The 20,526-nt window shown below is 42.0% G+C and overlaps 1 protein-coding gene across 3 annotated transcripts in view; it reads right to left on the bottom strand.

The window, feature by feature from the left end:
* The window catches only part of LOC118368223 (estrogen receptor beta-like), a 45,975-nt gene extending 26,325 nt beyond the window's left edge, over nucleotides 1-19,650 (bottom strand). For 2 of the 3 annotated variants that reach the window (XM_035752134.1, XM_035752138.1), the window contains exons 1-5: nucleotides 19,513-19,650; nucleotides 3,772-4,268; nucleotides 3,439-3,569; nucleotides 3,073-3,189; nucleotides 2,596-2,919 (exon numbers count right to left, since the gene is read on the bottom strand). In XM_035752134.1, coding sequence (XP_035608027.1) covers nucleotides 2,596-2,919; nucleotides 3,073-3,189; nucleotides 3,439-3,569; nucleotides 3,772-4,268 — 1,069 coding nt within the window. In that variant the 5' untranslated portion in view covers nucleotides 19,513-19,650. Of the gene's footprint in view, nucleotides 1-2,595; nucleotides 2,920-3,072; nucleotides 3,205-3,438; nucleotides 3,570-3,771; nucleotides 4,269-19,512 lie in introns of all 3 variants that reach the window. The other variant, XM_052496803.1, reaches the window with a different exon arrangement.
* Nucleotides 19,651-20,526: the final 876 nt, after the last annotated feature.

Below are 20,526 nucleotides of genomic sequence, written 5' to 3'. Positions count from 1 at the left end.
TTTGCACATACACTGCTGCCATCTAGTGGCCACAATCTAAATTGCACCTGGGCTGGAATAATACATTATTGTCACGACCTGACCATAGAGAGCCTTTTTATTCTCTATTTTGGTTAGGTCGGGGTGTGACTAGGGTGGGTGATTTATTTCTATGTTGGCCTGGTATGGTTCCCAATCAGAGGCAGCTGTTTATCGTTGTCTCTGATTGGGGATCATATTTAGGCAGCCATTTCCTCACTGGGTTTTGTGGGATCTTGTTTTCGTGTTGATGCCTGTGAGCTCTACAGAACGTCACGTTTCGTTGCTCTTTATTGTTTTTGTGAGTTTTAATTAATTAAACATGTGGAACTCTACGTACGCTGCGCCTTGGTCCAAGTATGATTACCACGACGATCGTGACAATTATGGCCTTTCTCTTGCATTTCAAAGATGATGGTACAAAAAAATAAAACAGAACGGTTGTTTTTTCCTTTGTGTTATCTTTAACCAGATCTATTGTGTTATATTCTCCTACATTCCTTTCACATTTCTGAAAACTTCAAATTGTTTCCTTTCAAACGGTACCATGAATATGCATATCCTTGCTTCAGGGCCTGAGCTACAGGCAGTTGGATTTGGATATGTCATTTTAGGCGAAAATTGAAAAAAAGGGGTGGATCCTTAGAGTTTTAACATTTTTGAAGAAAATGAAACAGATCTGATTATATAAAGTGATCTATAACATTGCTTTGATCCACAATGCTTTATGCTAGAAACAAGCTGTAAAATACCCAGGAAAGACTTGACTCTGATGCACTTGGGGATACTATTGTTTTGTTTCTTTGACATTCAGGGAGGTAATCTAATTATGTCACTATCAAATGATTAAGCTATTCACTTTCTGTACAATAGAAGATATTTAAACACAGATAGCATTTAGGGAAACACTTGTGACCTCTCACTGAGTTAAGCCACGGTAGAAGAGAGGCCAGCAGTTAAAGCTTATATTTCTGCATCGGCAGGCCTACTCTATCTGGGGTTGAAAGGTATGCCTAACTTTTGAAAGTACCATGCTCAGATTCCTAATGACTTCCTAGCCACGTGCTTCTACATCTGCATTGCTTGCTGTTTGGGGTTTTAGGCTGGGTGTCTGTATAGCACTTTGTGATAAATACATTTGATTGATTTGATTTTCAGATTTCATTATATTTAAACAGGGACAGTTTCGTTGAAAACAAGACACTCATTTGGCATTGGAGAAATATGATAAGATGAACACATAGGCCTATCTCTCTGTCCATTCTTAGCCTGTAATTTCGGTCATTTGAGTGGTGTTAAAAATGTATTCAACTAATATGTAAAATTACACAGAATTACATATAATTTTAATAAAAGGAAATGTTTTCTCGGACCTGCAAATACGACGATTGATTCATGCAATTCTTTTACAATGAAGGAGATATTTCTATCCCTACTTTTGTCCATAGTGGTCTGCGAACCAACAACCTTCTGGCTCGCAGCCCTGTGTGCTATCAAAATTCCAGCGTTGCCATGTAATGCTTACAGGACAAAGGCTCTGGTCTGTCCAAGAAGTGAGGGTAAACGGTAGACATGTTCTCTGCTATCCACTTTGTTTTAAGAATTATTTTGGGTATATGGGAGGGTCACTTGTTTGTTTTTGAAGTGTTCAGGGAGGGTTTAGGTAAAATATATTTTGCTGAAGGGAGGGCCATCCATTTTCATTTCAGAGAGTTTCGATTTTCTCCATGTAACCCTTAATATGAATAACGTTCACTCCCTAAGGGCCCCTACATTTAAAGGGACTAATAAAGGACAGATGAAATGCATAGTAGAGCCCTGACAGACTAGGAGCACCCTAAAGCGCACAACAGTCTTAGCTGGACAAGTACTGAAAGATGGATATTGGAACAAAGCCAAATGCTGAGGCACCTTCATAAATGAAACTGCAGTGCTCTCTGGAGCAAATCCACAATGCACAGCTAGTCTGTAGAGGTTTTGTTCTTCTTTATAACTGACAATACAAGCAAATTTTCACATATCCTTATTTCACCAAACCCCCAAAGCTCCATTTCAGACAAAAGAGTGTGTGAACTCAGACACATCTCTCCTGAGAGGGCACCTGCTGGGCTCACTTCTTTAACCCTGAGTGAGGGGGGAACAATGCCCTGCAGCAGGGTGGAGAGGAGAGGAGAGGAGAGGAGAGGAGAAACTCCTTCATAGCCTGTGTGATTTCCTGTCCCTCGGGACTACACATCCATATGGCTGGCTGCAGTACGTGGGCTAATGAGAAGGCTAAGGGCCAACTAGTACAGTACTGATCACAGTTAGTAGATATAGAAGTAGGGTAGGGTGTGAAGGGTCTACAGCTAACCAGGTAGTCTTTCTTTCTTTAGACATACCTACCTTATCTCACATACAAACTCGGGGTATCAACCAAACCTTGAACATGTGCACACACACACACACACACACACACACACACACACACACACACACACACACACACACACACACACACACACACACACACACACACACACACACACACACACACACACACACACACACACACACACACACACACAGGTGTCTCACCAGGGATCTTTTTGGCCCAGCTGATCATGAGGAACAGCTCCTTGTTGGCCAGTTTGGTGAGTGACATCATCATGCTGGCTTCAGTGAAGGGCCTCTTTAGGTCCTCCATCAGGTAGACCTCTGGCGGCTCCGCATCCATGATGCAGGATATCAGCTGTTCAGGGGTCAGGGATGAGTGGTGCACCTCCAACAGGGGGAGGGACCCCCCCTCCAGATTCCACTGGGCCCTGGCACCGACCCCCACCAGCCCGCCTGGTGCCCCCCACCTCTGAGGCACACGCCTGTGCCTCGCCCCCATGTAACTGTAGTGCTCCGGCCTCATCCCTGAACAACAGCACAGACAAACAACTGATGGATTTCACTCCTACAGATACTTCTACAAGCTCACAGGCTCACAGCTCACATGTTTGTCTACATGAGGTTGGGTTTCACAACCCAGCTAGTGAGAGAGAGTAGATAAGGACGATGGCTGCCTACCACACTTCTTCATGCCCACTTCATAACACTTGCATAGGTGGCAGGACCGGCACATTTTACGGAGGTTCTTGTCGATAGTGCACTGGTTAGTCTCTGGACAAACGTAGTCCTTGTGCCCTAGAAAAGATAGAGCTAGACATTGGGAGATATTACTTGAATTGTATACATCACATCTGATCGACCTACAATAAACCATATTACTACATAATAGACTGTAGATAATCCTTGGAGACCTATAGTACAGTAGGTAAAAACAGGATATAATGAGGTCTCAGCAGAGATCAGACCCTACAGTGGACACCATGACCCCAGTTCCCAGGGCAGAGACACTGTAATGACACCACACAGCTCCCTTGGTGGTCCTACCTTGGATGTTCCTCTTGAAGAAGGCCTTGCATTCCTCACAAGACTGCACGCTGTAATGGTAACCCAAAACGTAGTCATTACATACGGCACAGAATTTTCTTCCCGGCAGCTTGGTAGTGTGGAGGAGAGAGCTATGAGAAGGAACATCAATCACACTGTTTAACACACAAACTACAAAATAGGTTGCCTATGTTTTGCTAAGAGGCTGTCTCCTTTTGTTTACCCATCTGAGATGTTACAGGAGACAAGCAAAGGTCAAATAAGGCAGGTGTAAAGATTGAAAGATACAAACGGAGGGTGTGTCACTGTCAGATGCTGGAAGACCGTAGCTACCTGCTAGGGGTGAGGTTGAGGTTGTGGGGTTTAGGCTCTTCAAAGGGGGCGGGGTTGTTGGGATTGCTGTACAGAAAGGGTTGGGGACAGTGCTGGGTCAGCGGGGGAATGTTGTGCTGGCCGTGGTCATTGGGGGGCCAGAAGAGGTGGGGACTGAGTGGGGGACACAGAGAGGTGCTGTCGGAGATGGTTGGTCTGCTGTAGCCCAGCGTAGAGTGGTTGGAGAAGGCTACAGGGCTGTAATCATGGCTGCTGCCTGTGTGGGAAGAAGGGATGCAGAGGCTGGAGCTCTCCATGCCACTGAGGGGGCTGTAAATGGTGGGCAGGAGTCCAGGGGCCTTGTTGGAGCCCACCTTCTGGACCTGGAGCAGGGGAGAAGTGTCAGTCCCACTCCCAGGAAAACAGGCCATGATGGGGCGAACATTGGGCTGAAGTTGTGGCTGCTGCTGCTGATGTCTATTGCATAGCTCACTGGGCCCGGTCAGAGAGAAGTCCATCTGCAGTATGGAGGGAGGGATGGAGAGTGGGATAGAGAGCAGGATAGAGAAAGTGGATATGGAGTCACACTCATACCACATAGATATTCTAAAGTGCACACCAAGTCACTCAACGATAATGTTATCGTCACTCATCCTCCTCAACAAAAACAATTTGATCATTATTTGAATTAATTTAAAGAGTCCCTCAGGAGTCATGGTGATGAAGAAAAAAAACGGCCAGGCTAATCAGTTCCCTCTGGTTTTTTTATTTGTTCCCTTGGTTTTTATTCATTCCCTCAATATTTTTTTCCCTAAATATATAAATGAATTCCCTCAATTTATTAATATATCCCTTAAATGTTATAATCCTTGGAATCGGCGAGATTGTCCATACGTTGCATCTCCCTCTGCACCCCGAAGACCTTCTCAAGAAACATGCTGTGTGCGTGTGTGTGTGTGTGTGTGTTCAGGGGCAGAACGACAGATTTGTACCTTGTCAGCTCGGGGATTCAAACTCGCAACCTTCCGGTTACTAGTCCAACGCTCTAACCACTAGGCTACGCTGCCCAATCAGAGGCAGCTGTCTATCGTTGTCTCTGATTGGGGATCATACTTAGGTAGCCTTTTTCCCACCTTAGTTTGTGGGATCTTGTTTTTGTACTGTTGCTTTCCAGCCCTTACATAACTGTGCTTTTCATTTTGTATTTGTTGTTTTCTTCGGTGTCATCTAATAAAGAAAGATGTACGCCTACCACGCTGCACCTTGGTCCAATCCTTCTTTAAACGAACATGACACATGCGCTTGGCCAGTGCCTTGATTTACTGAACGTAGGTTATGGCCCTAACTTTATGCATGTGGGGTAAAACACTGGTTCACATGGATGAGAAGCAAGCAAAATGGACTGTCCATGTGGCATGAATCCAAGTTTGCACAAAGTCTGTATGCTTACTTATATTTTATAATAGAACATGTTCAATACTCATATATAAATAATAGAACTAAGTGCAACATAAGGTGTTTTTATGTAGGTATTCAGTTTTTACATGTACTGTAGGTAAAATACTTTATTATTAGGCTGGGACAAACAGGCCATCAGCACGTTAATCACTGTCAAAGTGAATAACACATCTACCAACAGCACAGGTAGAGGAGAGCACAGTCAGGGCCGCTGGAAAACTTAGCGAGGAAGCATTTCCCTCAGCACTTTTCAATCAGGTATGGCAGCACCACAACACTTTTGCTTTAGTTTAATAAAATGTATTGATGTAAAGTGTTAAAAGAGGGACAAAGTGCTGTTTTTCTTAGACCGAATCATTTCTTCACATCAGAGTGCTGCTGCTGTCACGCCCTGGCCATAGAGAGGCTAGGGTGTGACTAGGGTGGGCATTCTAGTTTCTTTATTTCTATGTTTTCTGTTTCTATGTTTTGGCCGGGTGTGGTTCTCAATCAGGGACAGCTGTCTATCGTTGTCTCTGATTGGGAATCATACTCAGGCAGCCTTTTTTCCTTTGTATTTTGTGGGTAGTTGACTTTGTTTGTGGCATTGTTGCCCAAGTTATTAAGCTTCACGGTCGTTTCCTTGTTTTGTTGGCGACATTCATTAAAAAAATAAAGAAATGTACGCTCATCACGCTGCGCTTTGGTCCGGTCATTCCCAGGAAGAAGCCCGTGACAGCTGCAGGATCTTTGTGTGTCTTGACCAAATCAGATTCACGAAAATCGCATGTTGCGCGGGCCGATGCAACGCACAAATATAAAGGCGCACTCCACTTTCCTCTGGTATTTATTTGCAAGCAGTTATAACACATCACTCTCAGACACAAGCAAATACTCTTACATAAATGTAGCAGCTTATAGGCCTACACCTAAACATTAGCGATCTGAAATGCTGTATTGCATGGAAGCCAGACTATTTTTCAGTCTGATCAACTGTAGGCTACTAACAGCAGCAGCTGCATAGTCTAGAATACCATGCGCCCCTGTCTCTCTGGCCAGGGTAAACGAAGCGGTAACGTTTTGTATTTATAGCCCATTTGTTTGTGAGAAAATTAGACTTTGATCAAATGTGGCCTGATTAGGCTATCTAGTTGCCACAGACTGTGAGTAAATGTTTTATTAGGCCTACAGTTCCGTAAGACAGGACTATATGCAAACCGGCTTTCTCTTCGTCTGTGTAGGAAACCCCCATAGTCCTTCTTTAAAATATAATTACAATATAATTAATATGAAGTGCCAGTTTGATGCAGTCTGACTGCGTTTTCGTCCTCCCGAAGGCCAAAAGTTTTTCCAATCGTTTTTTAAAACCCTGTGACCTGATTAGAAATATCTGCTGGATATAGAGGGCTTGCAGTTGACATACGACACCTCCTGGCGGCCATGTTGGAAGACCACCACATTAATTCTTCCGACAACAACAGCTAAGTGTCTGTAAGTCCTGCTGTTTTTTGATAAAGAGAAAAAACAGTTGATGTCGGAAGTTTACATACACTTAGGTTGGAGTCATTAAAACTTGCTTTGAACCACTCCACAAATGTCTGGTTCACAAACTATAGTTTTGGCAAGTTGGTTGGGACATCTACTTAATTTTTCCAACAATTGTTTACAGACAGATTATTTCACTTATAATTCACTCTATCACAATTCCAGTGGGTCAGAAGTTTACATACACTAAGTTGACTGGGCCTTTAAACAGCTTGGAAAATTCCAGAAAATTATGTCATGGCTTCTGATAGGCTAATTGGCATAATTTGAGTCAATTGGAGGTGTACCTGTGGATGTATTTCAAGGCTTACCTTCAAACTCAGTTCCTTCTTCGCTTGACATCCTTGGAAAATAAAATCAAAAGAAATCAACCAAGACCTCAGAAAAAAATTGTGGACCTCCACAAGTCTGGTTCATCCTTGGGACCAATTTCCAAATGCCTGAATGTATCATGTTCATCTGTACAAACAATAGTATGCAACTGTTAACACCATGGGACCACGTAGCCATCAGACCGCTCAGGAAGGAGATGTATTCTGTCTCCTAGAGATGAAGGTACTTTGGTGTGAAAAGTGCAAGTCAATCACAGCAAAGGACCATGTGAAGATGCTGTAGGAAACGGGTACGAAGTATCTATATCCACAATAAAACTAGTCCTATATCAACATAGCCTGAAAGGCTGCTCAGCAAGGAAGAAGCCACTGCTCCAAAACCTCCATAAAAAAGGTTTGCAACTGCACATGGGGACAAAGGTCATACTTTTTGGAGAAATCTCCTCTGGTCTGATGAAAAAAAATAGAACTGTTTGGCCATAATGACCATCGTTATGTTTGGAAGAAAAATGGGGAGGCTTGCAAGCTGAAGAACACCATCCCAACTGTGAAGCACAGGGTTGGCAGCATCATGTTGTGTGGGTGCTTTGCTGCAGGAGGGACTGGTGCACTTCACAAAATAGATAGCATCATTAGAAAGGAAATTATGTGGATATATTGAAGCAACATCTCAAGACATCAGTCAGGAAGTTAAAGCTTGGTCGCAAATGGGTCTTCCAAACGGACAAAATAGAAAATTTGTATGCAGAACTGAAAAAGCATGTGCGAGCAAGGAGGCCTGCAAACCTGACTATTTTATGTGGTTAAAATACTATCAGCTTGTATGATGCTGACAGCATCTCAAGATGCAGAAAGAAAGAAATCAGACTTTTCCACTCCTGTTCCCAAGTCCAAATTTGGACTACATTTAGTATATAATTTACTGCAAGAATGGCGTTTAAGTCTGCAGGAGTTATTATTAAGGCTATGTGAGAGGTTATAGATCTACAGTCAGTGTTAAGATTTCAGTTGCCATTTAACCCCTCTGAACAGTAGGCTACAGTCCATCTTATTTACATATGTATTCAGACCCTTTACACAGTACTTTGTTGAAGCGCCATTGGCAGCGATTACAGCCTTCTCATTCAGGCCAAATCTTTGTGTCATCAGACCAGATAATCTTGTTTCTCGAGTCTTTAGGTGCCTTTTGCCAACCTCCAAGCGGGCTGTCATGTGCCTTTTACTAAGGGAGTGGCTTCCGTCTGGCCACTCTACCATAAAGGTCTGATTGGTGGAGTGCTGCAGAGATGGTTGTCCTTCTTGAAGGTTCTCCCATCTCCACAGAGGAACTCTAGAGCTCTATCATCTCTAGAGCTCTGTCATTTCCGGTCACAACTTACAGACTTGTTTTCGAGTTGCTGTGCGTTTTGTTGCCTATTTTGCTACCTGACAACTTTACGGTTTTTACTTTTTAATTACCGTTTATATTTTTGTTTTTTTCCCCTCAACTTTTTCACTCTGGACGCTTTATCTGGACACAATTCGTCAGGACCTCCAACAGCCGAAGCTAAGTAGTAACATTAACATGATGCCTTCTAATTGCAGTCGCTGTACTCGCCTTACGGCGAGGATAGTTGTGCTACAAGCCCAGCTTCAGACGCAATCGTTAGGCAAGGGTAATTTCAGTGTAGGAAAGGATGAAACAGCGTCTGTGCCACCAGTAAGTACAGATAGTAGTATAATTCCCCTGGCACAGTCCCCGCAGCCGGACAACTTTCTCATGGTTTCTGGAAGGAAATGCTGTAGGAACGCTCAACCGTTGTCGCTCATTCAGCCGACAGAAACTTTCAACCGGTTTTCCCCATTAAGCAGCTGGTCGGAGTCAGAGGGCGAGTCTTCTCTGGTCTCTACTCCTCCCGTTACGGGGTCTGAGACGCTGAAGCTTCCCACCATTAGCTCTGACAAATTGAAAACTCTAGTCACTGGCGACTCCATTACCCGCAGTATTAGAATTAAAACGAATCATCCAGCGATCATACACTGTTTACCAGGGGGCAGGGCTACCGACGTTAAGGCTAATCTGAAGATGGTGCTGACTAAAGCTAAAACTGGCGAGTGTAGAGAGTATAGAGATATTGTTATCCACGTCGGCACCAACGATGTTAGGATGAAACAGTCAGAGATCACCAAGCGCAACATAGCTTCTGCGTGTAAATCAGCTAGAAAGATGTGTCGGCATCGAGTAATTGTCTCTGGCCCCCTACCAGTTAGGGGGAGTGATGAGCTCTACAGCAGAGTCTCACAACTCAAACGCTGGTTGTAAAACTGTTTTCTGCCCCTCCCAAAAGATAGAATTTGTAGATAATTGTCCCTCTTTCTGGGACTCACCTACAAACAGGACCAAGCCTGACCTGCTGAAGAGTGACGGACTACATCCTAGCTGGAGGGGTGCTCTCATCTTATCTACCAACATAGACAGGGCTCTAACTCCTCTAGCTCCACAATGAAATAGGGTGCAGGCCAGGCAGCAGGCTGTTAGCCAGCCTGCCAGCATAGTGGTGTCTGCCACTAGCACAGTCAGTGTAGTCAGCTCAGCTATCACCATTGAGACAGTGTCTGTGCCTCGACCTAGGTTGGGCAAAACTAAACATGGCGGTGTTCACCTTAGCAATCTCACTAGGATAAAGAAAGACCACCTCCATTCCTGTCATTATTGAAAGAGATCATGATACCTCACATCTCAAAATAGGGCTACTTAATGTTAGATCCCTTACTTCAAAGGCAATTATAGTCAATGAACTAATCACTGATCATAATCTTGATGTGATTGGCCTGACTGAAACATGCCTTAAGCCTGATGAATTTACTGTGTTAAATGAGGCCTCACCTCCTGGCTACACTAGTGACTATATCCCCCGTGCATCCTGCAAAGGCAGAGGTGTTGCTAACATTTATGATAGCAAATTTCAATTTACAAAAAAAAAAGAAAGACGTTTTCGTCTTTTGAGCTTCTAGTCATGAAATCTATGCAGCCTACTCAATCACTTTTTATAGCTACTGTTTACAGGCCTCCTGGGCCATATACAGCGTTCCTCACTGAGTTCCCTGAATTCCTATCGGACCTTGTAGTCATAGCAGATAATAATATAATCTTTGTGACTTTAATATTCACATGGAAAAGTCCACAGACCCACTCCAAAAGGCTTTCGGAGCCATCATCGACTCAGTGGGTTTTGTCCAACATGTCTCTGGACCCACTCACTGTCTCAGTCATACGCTGGACCTAGTTTTGTCCCATGGAATAAATGTTGTGGATCTTAATGTTTTTCCTCATAATCCTGGACTATCGGACCACCACTTTATTACGTTTGCAATTGCAACAAATAATCTGCTCAGACCCCAACCAAGGAACATCAAAAATCGTGCTATAAATTCACAGACAACACAAAGATTCCTTGATGTCCTTCCAGATTCCCTATGTCTACCCAAGGACGCCAGAGGACAAAAATCAGTTAACCACCTAACTGAGGAACTCAATTTAACCTTGCGCAATACCCTAGATGCAGTTGCACCCCTAAAAACTAAAAACATTTCTCATAAGAAACTAGCTCCCTGGTACACAGAAAATACCCGAGCTCTGAAGCAAGCTTCCAGAAAATTGGAACGGAAATGGCGCCACACCAAACTGGAAGTCTTCCGACTAGTTTGGAAAGACAGTACCAAAGAGCCCTTACTGCTGCTCGATCATCCTATTTTTCTAACTTAATTGAGGAAAATAAGAACAATCCGAAATTCCTTTTTGATACTGTCGCAAAGCTAACTAAAAAGCAGCATTCCCCAAGAGAGGATGACTTTAACTTTAGCAGTGATAAATTCATGAACTTCTTTGAGGAAAAGATTATGATTATTAGAAAGCAAATTACGGACTCCTCTTTAAATCTGCGTATTCCTTCAAAGCTCAGATGTCCTAGTCTGCAAAACTCTGCCAGGACCTAGGATCAAGAGAGAAGCTCAAGTGTTTTAGCACTATATCTCTTGACACAATGATGAAAATAATCATGGCCTCTAAACCTTCAAGCTGCATACTGGACCCAATTCCAACTAAACTACTGAAAGAGCTGCTTCCTGTGCTTGGCCCTCCTATGTTGAACATAATAAACGGCTCTCTATCCACTGGAGGTGTACTAAACTCACTAAAAGTGGCAGTAATAAAGCCTCTCTTGAAAAAGCCAAACCTTGACCCAGAAAATATTTAAAAAACTATCGGCCTATATCGAATCTTCAATTCCTCTCAAAATTTTTAGAAAAGGCTGTTGCGCACCAACTCACTGCCTTCCTGAAGACAAACAATGTATATGAAATGCTTCAGTCTGGTTTTAGACCCCATCATAGCACTGAGACGGCACTTGTGAAGGTGGTAAATGACATTTTAATGGCATCGGACCGAGGCTCTGCATCTGTCCTCGTGCTCCTAGACCTTAGTGCTGCTTTTGATACCATCCATCACCACATTCTTTTGGAGAGATTGGAAACCCAAATTGGTCTACACGGACAAGTTCTGGCCTGGTTTAGATCTTATCTGTCGGAAAGATATCAGTTTTTCTCTGTGAATGGTTTGTCCTCTGACAAATCAACTGTAAATGTCGGTGTTCCTCAAGGTTCCGTTTTAGGACCACTATTGTTTTCACTATATATTTTACCTCTTGGGGATGTTATTCAAAAACATAATGTTAACTTTCACTGCTATGCGGATGACACACAGCTGTACATTTCAATGAAACATGGTGAAGCCCCAAAATTGCCCTTGCTAGAAGCATGTGTTTCAGACATAAGGAAGTGGATGGCTGTAAACGTTCTACTTTTAAACTCGGACAAAACAGAGATGCTTGTTCTAGGTCCCAAGAAACAAAGAGATCTTCTGTTGAATCTGACAATTAATCTTAATGGTTGTACAGTCGTCTCAAATAAAACTGTGAAGGACCTCGGCGTTACTCTGGACCCTGATCTCTCTTTTGAAGAACATATCAAGACCATTTCAAGGACAGCTTTTTTCCATCTATGTAACATTGCAAAATCAGAAACTCTCTGTCTAAAAATGATGCAGAAAAATTCATCCATGCTTTTGTCACTTCTAGGTTAGACTACTGCAATGCTCTACTTTCCGGCTACCAGGATAAAGCACTAAATAAACTTCAGTTAGTGCGAAATACGGCTGCTAGAATCCTGACAAGAACCAACAAATTTGATCATATTACTCCAGTGCTTGCCTCTCTACACTGGCTTCCTGTCAAAGCAAGGGCTGATTTTAAGGTTTTACTGCTAACCTACAAAGCATTACATGGGCTTGCTCCTACCTATCTCTCTGATTTGGTCCTGCCGTACATACCTACACGTACGCTACGGTCACAAGACGCAGGCCTCCTAATTGTCCCTAGAATTTCTAAGCAAACAGCTGGAGGCAGGGCTTTCTCCTATAGAGCTCCATTTTTTATGGAACGGTCTGCCTACCCAAGTCAGAGACGCAAACTCGGTCTCAACCTTTAAGTCTTTACTGAAGACTAATCTCTTCAGTGGGTCATATGATTGAGTGTAGTCTGGCCCAGGAGTGGGAAGGTGAACGGAAAGGCTCTGGAGCAACGAACCGCCCTTGCTGTCTCTGCCTGGCCGGTTCCCCTCTTTCCACTGGGATTCTCTGCCTCTAACCCTATTACAGGGGCTGAGTCACTGGCCTACTGGGGCTCTCTCATGCCGTCCCTGGAAGGGGTGCGTCACCTGAGTGGGTTGATTCACTGATGTGGTCATCCTGTCTGGGTTGGCGCCCCCCCTTGGGTTGTGCCATGGCGGAGATCTTTGTGGGCTATACTCAGCCTTGTCTCAGGATGGTAAGTTGGTGGTTGAAGATATCCCTCTAGTGGTGTGGGGGCTGTGTTTTGGCAAAGTGGGTGGGGTTATATCCTTCCTGTTTGGCCCTGTCCGGGGGTGTCCTCGGATGGGGCCACAGTGTCTCCTGACCCCTCCTGTCTCAGCCTCCAGTATTTATGCTGCATTAGTTTATGTGTCGGGGGGCTAGGGTCAGTTTGTTATATCTACAGTACTTCTCATGTCCTATTCGGTGTCCTGTGTGAATCTAAGTGTGTGTTCTCTAATTCTCTCCTTCTCTCTTTCTTTCTTTCTCTCTCTCGGAGGACCTGAGCCCTAGGACCATGCCCCAGGACTACCTGACATGATGACTCCTTTCTGTCCCCAGTCCACCTGACCGTGCTGCTGCTCCAGTTTCAACTGTTCTGCCTTATTATTATTCGACCATGCGGGTCATTTATGAACATTTGAACATCTTGGCCATGTTCTATTATAATCTCCACCCGGCACAGCCAGAAGAGGACTGGCCACCCCACATAGCCTGGTTCCTCTCTAGGTTTCTTCCTAGGTTTTGGCCTTTCTAGGGAGTTTTTCCTAGTCACCATTCTTCTACACCTGCATTGCTTGCTGTTTGGGGTTTTAGGCTGGGTTTCTGTACAGCACTTTGAGATATCAGCTGATGTACGAAGGGCTATATAAATAAATTTGATTTGATCAGAGTGACCATCGGGTTCTTGGTCACCTCCCTTCTCCCCCGTTTGCTTAGTTTTGCCGGGTGGCCAGCTCTAGGAAGAGTCTTGGTGTATCCAAACTTCTTCCATTTAAGAATGATGGAGGCCATTGTGTTCTTCTTCAATGCTGCAGACATTTTTTGGTACCCTTCCCCAGATCTGAGCCTCGACACGATCCTGACTCGGAGCTCTACAGACAATTCCTTCGATCTCATGGCTTGGTTTTTGCTCTGATATGCACTGTCAACTGTGGGACCTTATATAGACAGGTGTGTGCTTTTTCAAATCATGTCCAATCAATTTAATTTACCACAGGTAGACTTGTTGAAACATCTCAACAGAAAGAGGATGCACCTGAGCTCAATTTAGAATATTATAGCAAAGGATCTGAATAATTATGTAAATAAGGTACCTCTGTTATTTATTTTTAATACATTTGCAAAATTGACAACTCTGTTTTCGCTTTGTCATTATGGGGTATTGTGTGCAGATTGGTGAAAAAAGAACAAGGCTGTAACGTAACAAATTGTGAAAAAAGCCAAGGGGTCTGAACAATTTCCGAAGGCACTGTGTATATATATATATATATATTGTGTGTATATAGATATATATTGTGTGTATATAGATATATACATCCGCTTGTATTTTTTTGCTAATAAGTGGGGATCTAAATGACAGGTCGCCACTGAAAACATCACAACGAATCAGGCTGCATTATACTCAAATTAGACAGCACTGAATATTATGTTCCTATATCTCTCTGTCCTCATAGTTTCATGCTAAGGATTGGAACTGGATAATTGTTTCATAATGTCCTCCCACAAAGGTACCTGCCCTATCCAGAGTAGCCTACTCTCCCTTCTGACAGCTGGTTTTAGTTAGCTAGCTACATAGCTACAAAGGCATTGGAAGTTGCAACAATAAAAACATAAAGATAGTTAAGTAGCTACTATTAAGTTAGCTAGCTGGTGATATTTAATTCACTTGGCTCCCAAGTGGTGCAGCGGTCTAAGGCACTGCATCTCAGTGCTGGAGGTGTCTCTACAGACACCCTGCTTTGAATCCAGGCTGTATCACAATGGCTGTGATTGGGAGAGCACAACTGTCCCAGCGTTGGCCGGTGTAGCCCATCATTGTAAATAAGAATTTGTTCTTAACTGACTTGCCTAGTTAAATAAAGGTAAAAATACATCGAAAAAATGTAAAGCTAGCTAGGAAACACATTATGTTAGCCGCTCATTTGAGCTAGCCTGCACACAAAGTTCCTGTAGCTATCATTTTCAAAATATAATTTGAATAGGTTCTCCCACTGCCTCTGTTTTCTCGGTCATTAGAAAAAAACAAAATAATGTGGACAATTTTCCCAAAGCTTCCGGTGATAGCAAAACACACCCAGCCATGTGGGGGATTGGAGGACTTCCAACAGACTGACTGATCTTCCAACATGGCCTGGTGGGATTGCTAGGTGATTTTTGATGCAACTGCAAGCACTCTATTTTAAGTATTTTGATCTTGAACAACATTTATTAGAGGTATGGGTAGCGCCATCTTGAATTGCCATAGTAACAACTGATGGCAATACGTACTTGATTGGGGTGAGCAAATTAAATTGTGAGTTTTGGTGTGGAGGCTGAAAGTGAATGCTGTCCGGGAGGCATCTAGCCTCTAGTGGACCTGAAAGTTTCTCACAACTTTGACACCTCTGTCATTAAGATCATATTGAGTTAAAAATCAGAACAATTTGTTTTTATATTGCTATTTATATTTACTTTTTCGAATATTTTTTCCGATTGATAAGATGTCTGTGAAAAGACGTTTTGCTAACAAGCTGAGTAGACAATCAGACAAAATGAGGCAAGGTAGCTAGCTAGTCTATCTCTTGTCTTGTATTGTCAATGTCTTCATTGATAACTTTACAAAATTAAATACTTATTGACAATTTGAAGAGCATTTGTTATTAGGTATGAGCTAGACCGAGCTAAAATGAACTGGCTAGGGATTAGATCAGCCAGGCAGAAGAGATGCCTAATGCAGGATTGCTATTTTTACCAGTAAAATGTATGATCCCAATATAGCTATCTAGGTAGCTACAGTAATTATTAGCTAGCAACCTACATAGCTATATATATTATGTTTTATTTTTTATCTGTGATAGCTATGATTCCTAACTGACTGCTGATTGCAAGAATTCATGTAGCCTAAGGCTGAAGCCTAACCTTTGATTGATGATAGCTATAATGACGTTTCGAAGCTCAGGTTGGTAGTTTGCTTGGTGTGATCCTGATCTAGCTGGTTTGTGACTTTGCTACTTACAGGCATACATTATCATATTATTTCAGTTATGGACTATCAAATATGAAATTGTTACATGTTTTCTCAAATGTTACAGTGAAAACCTTTGGATAATAAATGTAACTTTGTCACCTTGCAAGCATATTGATAACTTGTACAATTCCCTTCCATTCACGATTCCCTCATTTATGTGCTGAAGATTTATTACTGCTTCGGGAAGATGAGGACAAAGAGAATGATATTGAAATGGAGCAGTCAAAGGAGGTTGGAGCCACCATGTGATGCTACAGCCTCTCAGCCAAGCTTTTTGAGAAGAAGGTAACTGTCAATTATGTATTATTGTTAAGCACTATTAGGCCTACATATAAATGAGGTCTATGTTTATAAAAAACTCTCGCTTGCTCTCGGACACTGTGGTGAACTGTTAGCTCTCAGACCTTTGAGGAGGACTACACTATAGACATGTCACCTGTGCACCAGGGAGTCAATAGCTGCCCCCACGGTGGTAAGAATAGGCGGGGGCTGGAGAGACTGAACAACATGCTGCTGAGGCTGCAAACAGGGCAGAAGGACAATCACACCTTCACCCTCGGAGGACACACAGTGCATTCAAAAAGTATTAAGACCTCTTGACTTATTCCACATTTTGAATGGTTGTTGTTTAGAATTGTTTAAATAGTTTCCCCCTTATCAATCTACACACAATACCCCTTAATGACAAAGAAAAAAACTGTTTTTAAAAATGTTTGCAAATGTAACTCTTTGGCCTGAATGCCAAGCGTCACATCTGAAAGAAACCTGGCACCATCCCTACGGTGAAGCCTGGTGGTGGCAGCATCATTCTGTGGGAATGTTTTTCAGCTGCAGGGACTGGGAGACTAGTCAGGATTGATGAAAAACTGCTCCAGAGCACTCAGGAACTCAGACTGGGGCGAAGGTTCACCTTCCAACAGGACAAAGACCCTAAGCACACAGCCAAGATACAGCAGAAGTGGTTTTGGAACATGTCTCTGAATGTCCTTTAGTGGCCCAGCCAGAGCCCGGAATTGAACCTGATCGAACATCTCCAGAGAGACCTGCAAATAGCTGTGCAGCGACGCTCCCCATCCAACCTGACAGAGCTTAAGAGGATCTGCAGAGAAGAATGGGAGAAACTCCCCAAATACAGGTGTGCCAAGCTTGTAGCATCATACCCAAGAAGAGTCGAGGCTGTAATCGCTGCCATAGGTGCTTCAACAAAGTACTGAGTAAATACTTTTTTGCAAATTTTTGTCATTATGGGGTGTTGTGTATAGATTGATGAGGGGGAAAAAACAATTTAATACATTTTAGAATAAGGCTTTAACATAACAAAATGTGGAAAAATTCAAGGGGTCTGAATACTTTCCAATGTACTAAATCCCGCCGGGTTGAGTTATTTGTAAGTAAAAAGGATGAGAGTAACCCACAGTAACAGTAAGATAATTATTACTCCGTCAGCATTCTCAAGGCTATCTATCAAGAGGGGATGTAAAAATCCAGTTTAAATTTTGCAGTGCTCCAGAAATGATATGAATGGATTGGCAAGACCATTTTTATTTATATAAAATATTCTTCTGCTGCATAAAAATATAAAAGAACCAAGTAAATAAGATAACATGGGAAACAAAAACGGACTTGCTACCATTTTGGTAATATGTATGATGGGATGCAAGCTAGTGGCTGATAAGGATAATATTTGTAAAATAAAGTGGGGTCCATTATTATTGGCACCCTTGATAAAGATTAGCAAAAAATACTGTATAAATAAATAATACAAATATTGAGCTATATTTTATGCTACAAATTATATTATTTGATATTAATACAATTGCTCAGAGAAAGCGATTTAGTTGAACAAATCATTTCATAATTAGCACCCTCCCCTTGCGAGGATAACGACACTATAATTAGCGAGTTAACTATTTTTCTGCCTCTCTGTATCATAAATCCATACTAAATCCAAATGTAACTTTACATTTTAAATGTGATCTAAGTTGGTTGTTACGATCCCCATTTGGCAAAAACAGAAGAGGAACTAACAAAGAGTCACAAACAAAACAGGTGAGGTTTTAGGAGGGGTTCTGAAGACCCTATGGGGGATTCCACTGAAAGTTGAATAGCAACAACAACTGGAATCTAAAAGACACCCACCATGAGCTTCCCCTAATTTGCCCAAGAAGAGGCAAACAAAAGAAAAGCCCACTACAAACTTAAAGAAAGGAAGCAAACCAAAAAGTGGAGCAAAACGAAAACAGGGAGCACTGGGCCAGCCAATAATGTAGTGTCAAGTCAATTGCATAATATTTCTTGTTATTCAACTTAATGAATCCACATTACATTTACATTTACATTTAAGTCATTTAGCAGACGCTCTTATCCAGAGCGACTTACAAATTGGTGCATTCACCTTATGACATCCAGTGGAACAGCCACTTTACAATAGTGCATCTAAATCTTTTAAAGGGGGGTGAGAAGGATTACTTTATCCTATCCTAGGTATTCCACATCTGTTATCAGTTTGTCACCAATATTTTACCTATGCCAACACAGGTTTAACCTCCTTCTGACTAACGAGAAGGACAACCCAGCACAGGTGGAACACATACTGACTAACGAGGTGACACCAATCGGTGCAGCCTATGTGCTAACATGTTATATGTGCTTAAGTTCAACCTCAAAACACAAATGGAAAAACCTGAATCTGTAACATGGTACTCATAAAAGCAAATAACCCGTCTATCCATTAATTCTCTATTTCACACAGTCTGGACATTATTTATTTAAATTGAGGAGTAAGCAAGCATGCGAACATAAAGGCATGAATCTCTTATCTTACCGGTGTCTTGTCAACCTATGTTATTTCCCACAGACAAACACAACTTTTGGTTTTCACAGCTCATTTCACGCATGCCTCATTAAAGCCTAAATGAACATAAATCTGGTTGTCTCTCAAATTGCCAATGTGTTTCTTTTTGTCAAAGTCTTGTTCAGTTTGCTATTTAAAGTCAGCATATTGTGAGACTATATGTCAAAATAATAGAACTGAAAATGGGCATACAATTAATTATGCAGTAGCCTAGACTATACAACTATTTACAGTAAAGTAGAATAATGTAGTGTCAAGTCAATTGCATAATATTTCTTGTTATTTAACTTAATGAATCCAGATCTGTTATCAGTTTGTCACCAAACCTGTATTAAATCTTACCGCTACTGTGAATCGAAATCACAGTGTAGCCTAAACAAAATGTCTCATTGATTCCCTGACAGTAGCCCAAGGATATTTACAGAGCACAATACCAGTTATAGATTTGAAACAGTATAGCATAGGCTACCCTACCAAATCACACATAAAATGTACAATTTGACATAGCTTTAACACAGTTACTTTAATCAAGTGTAAAAGGCTAGTCATTTCAATGGCTATATGACAATTTTGTGAGCTACCTTTTCAACAACATCTACAACTTGTCACTTTCATACACACACTATTTTTTGTCTTTTTACTTTAACTTTGTTTCTCATTTCAAAGATGGCAATAATAAAAATAGTTTGATCAAACCAACCTGTCACTTTGTATTTTGATCTTCTGTAATCAGTGAACAGTGACTTTTCTTCCAGTCAGTGAGTTGAGCCAAGAGCCAGTCACTGAGGTTTGCAGGGCATCGGGAAAACAGAGAAGGAAACTTGCAATTTATTTGGGGGGTGGTTCAAAACTTTGCTTTGGGGAGGTTTGTTGATTTTTTTATTGGGCACAGGGGAGGGTAGTGCATTTCTTCCCCAGGTTTACATTAATTTATTGCAGGTTTTACTATATAATTTATTCCATCCTAGCCAAATTTCCTAATCTGCTTGCATGCGCCTCCCTTATATCAAGGTATTTTGGTACCTCCTTTATGCGCTATGCCTCTCTGTGTGCTAACTTATATTATAAACTGTGTGGTTCGAGCCCTGAATGCTGACTTGCTGACAGCCATGGTACATCAGACGGTATACCACGGGTATGACAAAACATTTATTTTAACTGCTTTAATTACGTTGGTAATCCAGTTTATAATAGCAATAAGGCACCTCGGAGATTTGTGATATATGGCCAAAATACCACGGCTAAGGGCTGTATCCAGGCACTCCACGTTGCGTTGTGTGTAAGAACAGCCCTTAGCCGTGTTATATTGGCCATATACCACACCCCCTCAGGACTTATTTCTTAACTATACCACAGGTCAGTATAGTCTACCAGTCCATCTTGCCCTCTACCCACCATTCATAGTGATAATAGTCCTAGGTGGATCATTTGTCCAATTTCCAAAATGAATCCACGAGAACAAATAGAAATAGCTGATAGGCAGCTTAATGGCCACGTTCATCATTGTGCATGAAAGAACAGTGAAGCCATGACATACAGCTCAGAATTTGAATAATGCCGCAAAATCCTGTGATTTGAATGTTTAATTCAAAAGTTTATATCTCTGGGGCTACGCCTAAACTTATTTTCATTTTAAATAGACTATATATATATATATATATATATATATATATATTGCATTCAGGGTTGGGGAGTAACAGATTACATGTAAGGG

This window comes from Oncorhynchus keta, chromosome 35 (genome assembly GCF_023373465.1).
Source record: "Oncorhynchus keta strain PuntledgeMale-10-30-2019 chromosome 35, Oket_V2, whole genome shotgun sequence".
Classification (NCBI taxonomy): Eukaryota; Metazoa; Chordata; class Actinopteri; order Salmoniformes; family Salmonidae; genus Oncorhynchus; species Oncorhynchus keta.
The sequence above is the reverse complement of the archived record's forward strand: the minus strand, read 5'-3'. Positions and strand labels throughout refer to the sequence as shown.